Source organism: Canis lupus, chromosome 32 (genome assembly GCF_011100685.1).
Source record: "Canis lupus familiaris isolate Mischka breed German Shepherd chromosome 32, alternate assembly UU_Cfam_GSD_1.0, whole genome shotgun sequence".
NCBI classification, from domain to species: domain Eukaryota; kingdom Metazoa; phylum Chordata; class Mammalia; order Carnivora; family Canidae; genus Canis; species Canis lupus.
This window is the reverse complement of record NC_049253.1, coordinates 40,052,729-40,063,428: the sequence shown is the minus strand read 5'-3', so window position 1 is coordinate 40,063,428 and position 10,700 is coordinate 40,052,729. Positions and strand designations below refer to the sequence as shown.

At 41.7% G+C, this 10,700-nt stretch overlaps 1 protein-coding gene across 1 annotated transcript; it reads left to right on the top strand.

Moving 5' to 3' along the window:
• The first annotated feature begins 3,388 nt into the window (after nucleotides 1-3,388).
• Nucleotides 3,389-10,379, top strand: ODAPH (odontogenesis associated phosphoprotein). The gene is made up of 3 exons (XM_038582467.1): nucleotides 3,389-3,455; nucleotides 9,922-10,052; nucleotides 10,191-10,379. The coding sequence occupies exons 1-3, from the start codon at nucleotides 3,389-3,391 to the stop codon at nucleotides 10,377-10,379; spliced, it is 387 nt and encodes a 128-aa protein (XP_038438395.1).
• Nucleotides 10,380-10,700: the final 321 nt, after the last annotated feature.

Genomic DNA, 10,700 nt, shown 5'->3' with positions numbered 1-10,700 from the left:
TTTAAGTCTCCCAGAAAAATTATAAAACAAATTTGGGGTCTGGCAGTTAGATGCCATGCATTCAGAATTAAATTTTTCTCAAAGAGGAGGAGGCAGAGTCAAAACCCCAGTCAACTTTTCCACAAGGTGTTCCTGATGGGCAGGAAACTCATCTGAAGGGAAGAGTAATCTACAGTGCAGGGCACTACCTGAGATAACAGTTGATTATCTGAGAGACAAATTCACTTATTGGCTTCTTTTGCAACACTTCTCTCTCATTTCTTTTTATATTATCATTGGAACAAAGTGGGGGGTCTTTGTTACATGAAAAAAAAATGTGTTCCTTTTGAAGCTTCATTATAATGCAAACAGAAAAAAAATTACACCATTTTGCTTTTGTTATTTATTTTCATGAATATTTAAATTGAAAGTTAATTAGAGATCCAATACAGAAAAGAAGATTAAGAGAAGAAATACAAATCTCCATCAACTAAAAGTTTGATTAGGGGCATCTGGGTTGCTCAGACGGTTAGGTGTCTGCCTTTGACGGTTAGGTGTCTGCCTTTGGCTCAAGTCATGATCATCTCAGGATTCTGGAATCAAGCAAGGAGCTTCCTCAACTCCCTGCTCAGCAAGGAGCTTGCTTCTCCCTCTCTCTCTGCCCCTCTCTCCTCTTCATGCTCTCTCTCACTCTGTGTGTGTCTCTCTCAAATAAATAAATAAAATCTTTTTTATAAAAATAAAAAAATAGGGCAGCCCAGGTGGCTCAGCGGTTTAGCGCCACCTTCAGCCCAGGGTGTGATCCTAGAGACCTGGGATTGAGTCCCACATCAAGCTCCCTGCATGGAGCCTGCTTCTCCCTCTGCCTGTGCCTCTGCCTTTCTCTATCTCTGTGTGTGTCTCTCATGAATAAATAAATAAAATATTTATAAATAAATAAATAAATAAATAAATAAATAAATAAAGTTTGATTAAATTACAATAAATCCATAAAATGGAACAGTGAGAAGTAAAGAGATTACATGGATCTAATTTGATTGATGAGGCAATGTGCTTCTAATGCAGAGGGCAAGGTAGTATATGATGTGGGACTATGAGCAAATGAACAAATGGGCAAGAAAGATTTCTTGAAATATTTTTGGTGCAAAAAGGTGCTTTTATTATAGCACAGGGACAAGAACCTGTGGGCAGAAAGGGCTGCACTTCTGCTCTGTGGAGCTGGTGGTTGTATGCTTAGTGCTCAAGGGGGAGGGGATGCACAAGGAGTATTAGATCATAGTTGTCTTGTTCAAGTTTCTACTCATAAAACCAATTTTTGCAAGATTTCTCTGGTGTTTATCATTCGGCTCGATATATTTTTTTAAGGTTTTATTTATTTATTCATGAGAGACACAGAGAGAGAGGCAGAGACATAGGCAGAGGGAGAAGCAGGCTCTTCCCTGCAGGAAGCCTGATGTGGGACTCAATCCCATGACCTCAGGATCACGACCTGAGCCAGAGGTGGATGCTCAGCCACTGAGCCACCCAGGTGCCCCTCATTCAGCTTGCTATTAACTATGGGTGAGATGTACAGGCAGTCATGTGACCTTTGAAGAATGTAGCAACTAGCACGAATTTGATCCTTACCAGAATTATGAAGGTACTAGGTCAGCCTTCTGGGCTAAAGTTGAACATTTTTCTGTTTCTGTGCCTGATCAGCATATATAATACTCACTCACTGATGTCAAATTATGGATGTTGCTCTGCTTCATAGCTTCCAGTACTTCCTCTCCCTTAACACTCAAAACTCTGTATTGTTACTCCTTAATATTTTATGTTGCTGCCAGGCCATAAGGTCCATGAGAGCAGGACCCCATCCGTTAGCCCCAGCATGGAGACCACATGATCTGGCACATGATACGGGGTCAACAGAGAGCCATGAATGTCTTGATCTAAGGGACTGAGCTTGTTCTCCATGATCCCTGCTTCCTCTCCAAACTGCTGATGAATCATCTGCTAACCATCTGTCCCAGAATTTTGCCTAGGATCACCATCAGGCCTGTGGAATTTGCCACTTCCTACTTTGTGACTCTTTGCATTCTTACTCACGTTGGTCCTCAATTTGCACAATCTCCCCAATAGATGGTTAGTCCTTTGAAGCCAGGGACAGTGCTCTGTTGTGTTCTTTCTGCAATGCCCAGGGAAACATTCTGCTCAAAGCAGAGACCTTTGAGTGACTGAATGGTTGGACAAGTATAAACTCCTGAGGGAACAAAATAAGAATTGGAGTCACTGGGGCACCTGGGTGGCTCAGTGGTTGGGCATCTGCTTTCGACTCAGGGCGTGATCAAGTCCCACATCAGGCTCCCCACAGGAAGCCTGCTTCTCCCTCTGCCTGTGTCTCTGCCTCTCTCTGTGTGTCTCTCATGAATAAAGAAGTAAGAATTGGAGTCATTATAATTTAATAATAACTATAACTACTGTCTTTAATGGGCCAGGCACTGTGGTTGGAGCTGTAGGTCAACCGCCTCTTTTGTTCAGCACAACAAATCTTCTGAGGGAAATACCCATTTAACAGATGAGGTGCCTGTGGCTTCAAATCACACTCCTAGTCACCCACATAGGAAGAAAAGGCACCAAGATTGGAGCCAGTCTTTCCAATGCCAGTCTTTCCTCACCTGCGGCCATTCCCTTCCATCCCCCCTTAGATAGACAGTGTTCTTCTCTCAGGAAAGAGACCAGACTCAGATGTATCATGTCCATCATATGGGCAATTGTGATGAATCAGGAAGGGGCTGTGGAAGGACAACTCAGTAAGTTAATCTCCCAACTTATTCATGTTTGGGGGAACAGTGACCATGGCGTCTACCAGATAACCTAGCTTTCTGACATGGCTACCCTCGGTACCTTGACAAAAGCAAAGAGAAGACAAAACCATAATCTCTGATCCCAGGCCTGCGAATAACGTCTTCAAAACACCTGAGTCAGGAAGCCTTTGGCTAATGCCCTCCCGATCCTGTTTGGCCTTTTTTTTTAAGAAAGTAAACTACACAGAGGGAAGCACTGTTGAGTATTTCCTAGACAGATTCTTCTTCTTGCAAAGGGAGATCCACAGAGCAAGTCAAGAGAAGGCACTAATGAGAAAGAAGTTTTGAGGGGATTAAAAGGATAGTGAGGGTGTGGTTGCCCACAATCTGACTCCAAGGGCAGATGAATGATGTTTGGCTGGCATTACAAGAAGCTTCTAGCTGATAAATACTGTCTGGTATTTCCTTGCTTATTTCTTACCCTCACACCGCAAACCCTGATCCCTGTGGTCCACAGTGCAAATGTAAATTACCTGAATCAGGCTGCAGGTGACTCACCAACTCCCCTTTAAAGCAACGTTGAGTTCTTGGGTTCCAAGCAGTGACTGCTCAGGGTAGAAGCCATGACTTACAGACTGTGCTTCTCCTACTGGCTATTGGTCTGCTGGGTGCTGGTAACTGTGGCAGAAGGTAAGGGTTTTGTTTTTATTCTACTGTGGGTCCCTAAATAATAAGTTGTATAGAAAGACAAGATTTGGCACCATAACTATACATAGCCATGAATTGGGAAAAAATTTGTCAGCTGCCATCAGCGTGTGTGGTTAAAAGAGAAAGAAGCTAAAATTTATCATCTGAAGATACTGGTTCTAGTCTCAGCCCTACCTATGTGATGTTAGACATACCTAACCTCTCTGACATCAGTCCACTTGTATGGGAAGTAACAGATAGTAATTATTATTGTGGGGGTTATGAGGACCAAACGAGCTATCATGCAAGAAAAGCTCCTCAAGCTTAAAACACTATACTAGTTACTATTGTTGTAAAGCTAACAATTTCCACCCTGACTTACAGCAACGTCCAGCTCTTGTTATCCCCAGCAGCACAGTGATTTGTATGTAGTAGATGTGTAGTCTCTGTTAACTGCTTTAATTCACAACTGGACAGCTGCATACTGGTACTACCAAAGTGAGCATAGATTTCTTTCTCTAAGATTATATTAGATTATATTTCTTCACTGCTCCTATTCTCTTTCCTTTCCCTCATTACAAAATTTCCCAGGTGGCCTGAGCTTTAAAATTGGCTTGCAAATCCCCGGGGAAGATGGGAGGACGAGGAATGAGGGAAAAAGATGCTACAGGACTTGGGTCTAATGTTTCACAGTTCTCCTTAGTTCCAGAACTAGCTCCTGCTCAGGGAAGCAAGACCCAGGATCAGACTGGGCCCACCGGGGGCTCTGCAGGGCTCAGTCAGACCCTAATCATCCCCCAACACTATGTTTGTTCCCTTCTCCCTACGGCTCACATAGACCAGACATGGGAAGAGACACCAGAGCTGCAGGTGAGACCACCAGAGATCACCTGGCCCAACCTCTGTATAAACTCTGGTGATCAGAAGGCAAGGAGATGTTACAAATAATATCACCCCACTCCCAAGATCAGACACCCCAAGCACCACCTGCTGAATGTGACATCTAAAAGAGGCATTGTAAAATAGAAGTAGCCACCTGGTATCTTTCTAGAAAGTAAACCACTCTTCAGGAAACTTTATAAATACGTAGCTGAACAAGCTATATATAATGAAATTGTAGGTTTATTCACATCTAAAAAGCACCAATTCTGGATTTGGCCCATGCTTCCGAAGTCCTTCAACTGTAGCTTCGCTCTATCCAAGCAGCCCTGATTCCTGTTAGTAGCTCACTTACATATGCTGTGGCTCTGCCCTGTCTGGCTGTGTGGGAATGTCCAAATTCACCCTGTCCTCTCTCTCCTCTGTGGCAGCAGCTGTGGCTGCTCCCTCTTCCTGCCTGCACCTGTGCATTGTACTTCTACTTTATGTGATGATGCTTAAATGTCACTATAGTATTGCCCTCACAAAGGCTTTCTTCAGACACACAAATGAAAAATTGTAATCTCCTTCTCTCTGACATCTCTTAATTCTTAGAGCGATTTGTACATCATCCATGGCACATACTGCACTCTGCTTTGTATTACAGATCCAAGTCTTTGTAACACTTCTCGAGGGCTGGTCCTGTGTCTTTACTATCTTTGCATTTGCCAAAGCACTTAACACAGTAGCCTGCACACTGGTGACATGACTGGATTTATAGCACGGAATTGAAATAGGCCTTTGTGACACTTTCTGAGCTCCAAATTCATTCTCTGTAGAATTAAAGATTTAATCAAAATAGCCAGTCGTTCTGTGAGTCTACAAAATGAACTGCATTGCAGCAATTGTGAGTAAATTCATCACAGGACTTATATTCCTATCTGGTTCAACTCTGAAAACACATGAAAATTTTTATATGGTTCCATGTGCCATATAAAGGAAGACCTACATACTTGAACATCATATATAAAGCTTACTTCTCTTAAAAATCAGGACCATTCATTACGAACCAGCTATTGCCTGCCCAAATAACCACAGACTACAGGTAATTGTGTGGGTTTTTTTTTTTTTAAGAAAGGGAACCTCTCATCCTTACTTTTTTTTTAAAGTACTAGTTGTTGGTATGCTATGAATTTCATGTCTAGACTATAATAAACCCACTTAAAATTGATATCCAAACTTCAAGCAATATTTTGGCTTGATTTCTTATACCATAATTTTAAATGTAAGTTATTGAAAGTTTTCTGGGACTGGAATTAAATACTCACTGTACTTCACAAGAATCTACAGAGAGGAACCTTTAACATCTGCTTAGCCATTCATTCAAATTTCTGACTATGTACTGGGCACCACTCTAAGCCAGAGACAACTGTAGGTGCTAGGGACAGAGACGTGGCCAACAGAATCAACAATCCCTACTTTTGTGAAGGTCCTGTTCTTTTTTCTTTTTTTTTTAAGATTTTATTTATTTATTCATGACAGAGAGAGAGAGAGAGAGAGAGAGAGAGAGACAGGCAGAGGAAGAAGCAGGCTCCGTGCAGGGAGCCTGATGTGGGACTCGATCCCGGGTCTCCAGGATCACAACCTGGGCTGAAGACGGCGCTAAACCGCTGGGCCACAGGGGCTGCCCTGAAGGTCCTGTTCTAATAACAACTATATACTTTAGTTCTATCAGTAGCACACAGATTTTATATATAAAGTGTAATCAGATGGGCCCAAGAAACTGGGGCTTGTGTTGATAGAATCTTTCTATAACACTCAAGATGAACAACAACAGTAGCAAATATACACTAAATGTGCATGTGTCAGACATGTTCTTAGCACTTTACATATATAATTTCAGACAATGCAACAAGTCAATGAGACAAGTAGTATTATTTTCTCCATTTCACAAATAAGGAAAAAGACTCAGAAAAGCTAAGGAACCTGTCAATGGTCACAGTTATTAAATGGCAGAGCTCAGGGACCCTGGTTCTAGAGTCTGTGCTTTTAAAAACTATGCTCTTCTGCCTCTCAAAAAATTTTCAATCTGCACTTAAAGATTTGACCTACTTTGGCCTGCTTAAGGTCTCAGAAGGGCTCTCGTCTTTGACATTCAGTGCCTTTGGTGGCATGTCAGTGTGTTACATATTGAGAAGAATTTATTTATAATGATCACATTATCCCTGAGAGGTAGCAAGATGGTAACTTTTGCAATTACAGAAACATGTTTCTCTCAATCAAGCCAATCCCACTGCAGGCACTGTACTAGAGATGAGGAGACAGCAGTCTACAGGATGGTCATGTGGATATTTCAGTGGAGGAAGAATATAACCACTGAATAGTAATCACATGACTGATGAGTATTCTGAAAGTGAACTCCCAGGCTGGTATGAAAGCATACTGCCAAAGGCTTTAAGCCAGCTTCAGGGTAGGAAAGGCCTCCTTGAGGAAAAGAGGCGCAAAATCTGTGCAGGAGTAAGCCAGGTAGAGAGGACAGGAAATGGTGCTTAGGCCTCTGGAACCAACTTATTATTATTATTATTATTATTATTATTATTATTATTTGGAACCAACTTATTAAAAGCTCAGGCCCATTGATGACTTTTGCCAAAATAGTTCCTGTGGAGTAGAGAAAACACAACCAGATTCCAGACTAAATATGGAGGGAGGGATGAGCATTGAGTTGGAACTGTGTAGACTTCTCTCTGAAGTGAGAGGAATAGGAATCAAAGAAGTTCATGACAGACTACTGAAGTTTTCTTTCTGAAATATGAAGCTAAGTAGTCTACTTAAAAAGATAGAGAGACTTTTGAAGGGAATTCTTCAAATGAATGAAGAAGAATGAGAATTTTGAAGAGGCTTTGAGGAGAATGTCAAAGGTTTAGAAGACAGTGGGAATGGAGCAGAACAAGGAGAAACAAAAGAATGGATGAGCAGTGTCAACTCAGCCAAAGTTGGAGACCATGAATGGCATTAACCTCCTCACTCAAGTGTGTGGCCTTGCCCTATGATAGTTTCCCAAATCAATCCCTAGGGTTCTCACATTTTAGAACACTTGTGCTAACCAACCAGTGACCTGAAATAGTCATCATGTGTCTAGTTCACCAAAAGAATGTAGTTTTATGTGGTCCTGCCCACATTCTTGGGTTGATTACTGGAACAAGCTTGTATCTTGATCTGGACACCTTGGAAATTCCCAGAAGAGAGTACTGAATACTGCTGGACATCCCAGAATTAGGGAAAAGCTTCCTAGCAGGCTCTAACACCCCATAGTCAGTGGGAGGAGTTGGTGAGTAACCTCAGGTTTAAGAAGTGGTTAGTTAGTTGGTTTGTTTCAGCACAGCTGGGACACAGAGTATTGAGTGGCAGAGCTCAGGCCTAGCTAAGTCTGATCTGATAAAAAGTCAAGATGGAGCTTAAGAATAAAGCTAGCTTCTCCACTAGGGCTGGATTCTCATCTTACATAAAGTTTTCATGTTACAAAGGCTCAGAACTGATCTAACTGTGTAGGAGGAAAGAATGAGTGATGTGGGATTTAATCATCTTCTGTGGTTTGAAATATCTTAATCTAGTTTTAATCATAGGATGTGAATACTCAGTAGCCTGGGTAGGTATTAAAGAAAGAGTCAGTATTTCATTCAAGGAACAGACACTCACTCAAGCTAGCTTAAGAAAAGAGTAGAGTAGGGGTGCCTGGTGGCTCAGTCAGTTAAGTGACTGCTCAAGTCATGATCCTAGGGTCTGGGGATCAAGCCCTCCTGCATTGGGCTGCCTGCTCAATGGGGAGCCCACTTCTCCCTCTCCTGCTCCCCCACTTGTCCTCATGCTCTCTCTGTCAAATAAATAAATAAAATCTTAAAAAAAAAAAAGAGTAGAGCTGGAAGTGGAGTGATTACTATATCTCCAAGAACCTTAATCACAGCCAGGCTTCAGAAGGATCAGCCTTGCAAAGTCTGCAAAGTCAAGGAGCAAGGCTCATCACCACTCTGTTACCACATGGTCTCTTGTCTCTTTCTCAGGTCTTCCCATTTTATAGCTTCTCCGGAAAGACCGGCCTCTCTACTTACTCAGCATTCAGATGGCCAAAACCTAACACTCTTGTCCCTGCCCTACACTTTCCACTAATATCTTCCACTAACTGGGACTCTTTGTTGAAATTCTCAAATGAGAATCTGTCTGGTCCCTGGTCAGCCAATGAATGGGCTGAGTGTCTATCAGCAGGCCAATCTGCCACAGGCAAGGATACTTAGGATGGACCTTTTCAGGGCTTGCAAGTAAAACAGAATCTCTAGAAGGGGCTATGCACACAGGCAGGCAAGAAGCATAGCATATACAACCAACAAATCTGAATTCAGTTATTCGAAAGGTCAGAGGAATCTCGCTCTTTGTAAGTGCTTCAGTGATCTCAACTTCCTGTGGGGTTTTTTTTTTCCACACTTCATCTTAGCCAAAAGGCCTAGAAGCAATGAGTTTGTTTTTTCATTGTTGACACTCAGTGGCCCATTCCAGGCTATATTGGTAAGTCTCCAAGAAAGTGAAGGAATAGTTTATGAAGGGAAGCTTACTATTGCATTGTCAATTCAATGGGATGATACAGGTCTATAGAGAAGACCTTGACACTTGAGCTTGACCCAAATTTCTTCTCAGAAATGACTTTCATCCTGGTTCTCAGTGCTCGTTGCCCTGCTGCATGTATATGTCCCTGACTTCCTCTTGAGGGAGTGATTTCACTGCTAGGGGAAGGGAGGCAGACCTCTTGGATTAGCAGCCTTCAGGGGGTGGTTAATTTTATTTTCTTAACATTAGTTCTTTTTCTCCACTGAATTTTTTTATTGTTATAATTTATGAACAATAAAATATACAAATCTTAAAGGTACAGACTGATCTCATTTTACATATACACATATATATGTGTTATATATGGAAACGTGTATATGTGTGTGTAAATATAGATATGTGTGTGTGTATGTGTACCTCCATATCCATGTAACAATCACCTGGATCAAGATATAAAGAATTCTACTTTTTCCACAAAATAACACCTACCCTAACCATAAATTAATTACTTTTAAATGTTTTCTTACCCATAGATTAGTGTTTCCCAGTGCTTGAACTTTATATGAGTGCAATCTTACAGTATGTGCTCTTCTGTGTCTAACTCCTGTTGCTCAACATAAGATCCATGGGATGCCTCCGTGTTGTTGTGAGAGTAATTCTTCTTTTCGTTGCTTGCTTTTCATTGTGTATACACAGTTTGGTTAACCATTCTTCTATTGATGGATACTTGCACTGTTCCCAAGTTCAAGCTAATATGAATAGGGCTGCTTTGAACATTCCTGAAGTAGTCCTTTGTAGGTACATGCACTTGGATAAATTCCCCAGAGTGGGACTGCTGGGTCAGGAGGTGTGTTCATGCTTCATTTTCTTGGACCTTGGCTGTTTTCTCAAACAAGCTTTGAGACATCTCCATTTCTCTCTCTCAATCTTTCTGCCCCACTACCCCCTAAACTGTCTCCCTTCTGCTTCTGTCATGAGGCCTATTTCCTGACTTACATGTTTCTCCTCACAGGACAGAGAGAGGGAGCCACCCCTCCTGGAGGCTCACAAGATAATGGAGGTGCTACAGACTGCCAAGTCTTCACACTCACCCCTCCACCCCCCAGGAGGAACCCGGTGACAAGGATCCAGCTCATCACAAGGCCACTCAAGTATCCCTTTCATTCCTTTCCACAACAAGGGCCTAGAGTCCACATTAGGTTTCCAAACAGACCTTTCCTTCCTCAGAAGTACAACCACTTATTTCAGTTTCGTCCAGGTTTTTGGCCACATGATTGCTTTACTCCTCATTATAAATATTTTCCCAAACGAAGGCTCTGGAGAGGAAGCTCATCTGAGGAAAGCAGAGAGAAAAGAGAAGTCCCAAATATGCTGAAGCCAAAGAAGCCAATGCCTCAGAGAAGATTGCTGCTTTCTTCTTCCAAACTAAAATGCTTGAACTTGAAGATGAAGTATCTTAAACTAGACTAGAAATTGTTCTTCTTGTCAGCAGAGTTTATAGGTTATTCACGTTTGCAAAATGGCAGCAATAATCGCATTACTCTTATCCCCAACTTTTTAAAATCACAGGATATTTGTGCAAATAAAATCCTAAAATAGGTGGTTCCAAGAATTCCTATATATCCTGAGAGACCAGCAGAATCAGTCCTCCCTTCTAAATTAAAGTGAAAAGCATTTAAATACATTGATATAGACCAATGAAGACATTAATGACACCCTTTTACTCACTGGAAAACTTACAGAGCAGGACACATTTACAAAGTGAACTTTAAAGGAAATTACAGAAAACTG

Coding starts and splice junctions, on each gene's coding strand:
- ODAPH (XM_038582467.1), top strand. CDS start 3,389: ATGACTTACAGACTGTGCTTCTCCTACTGGCTATTGGTCTGCTGGGTG. Junction 3,456..9,921: donor GCTGGTAACTGTGGCAGAAG/GTAAGGGTTTTG, acceptor TTCTCCTCACAG/GACAGAGAGAGGGAGCCACC. Junction 10,053..10,190: donor GGATCCAGCTCATCACAAGG/CCACTCAAGTAT, acceptor CATGATTGCTTT/ACTCCTCATTATAAATATTT.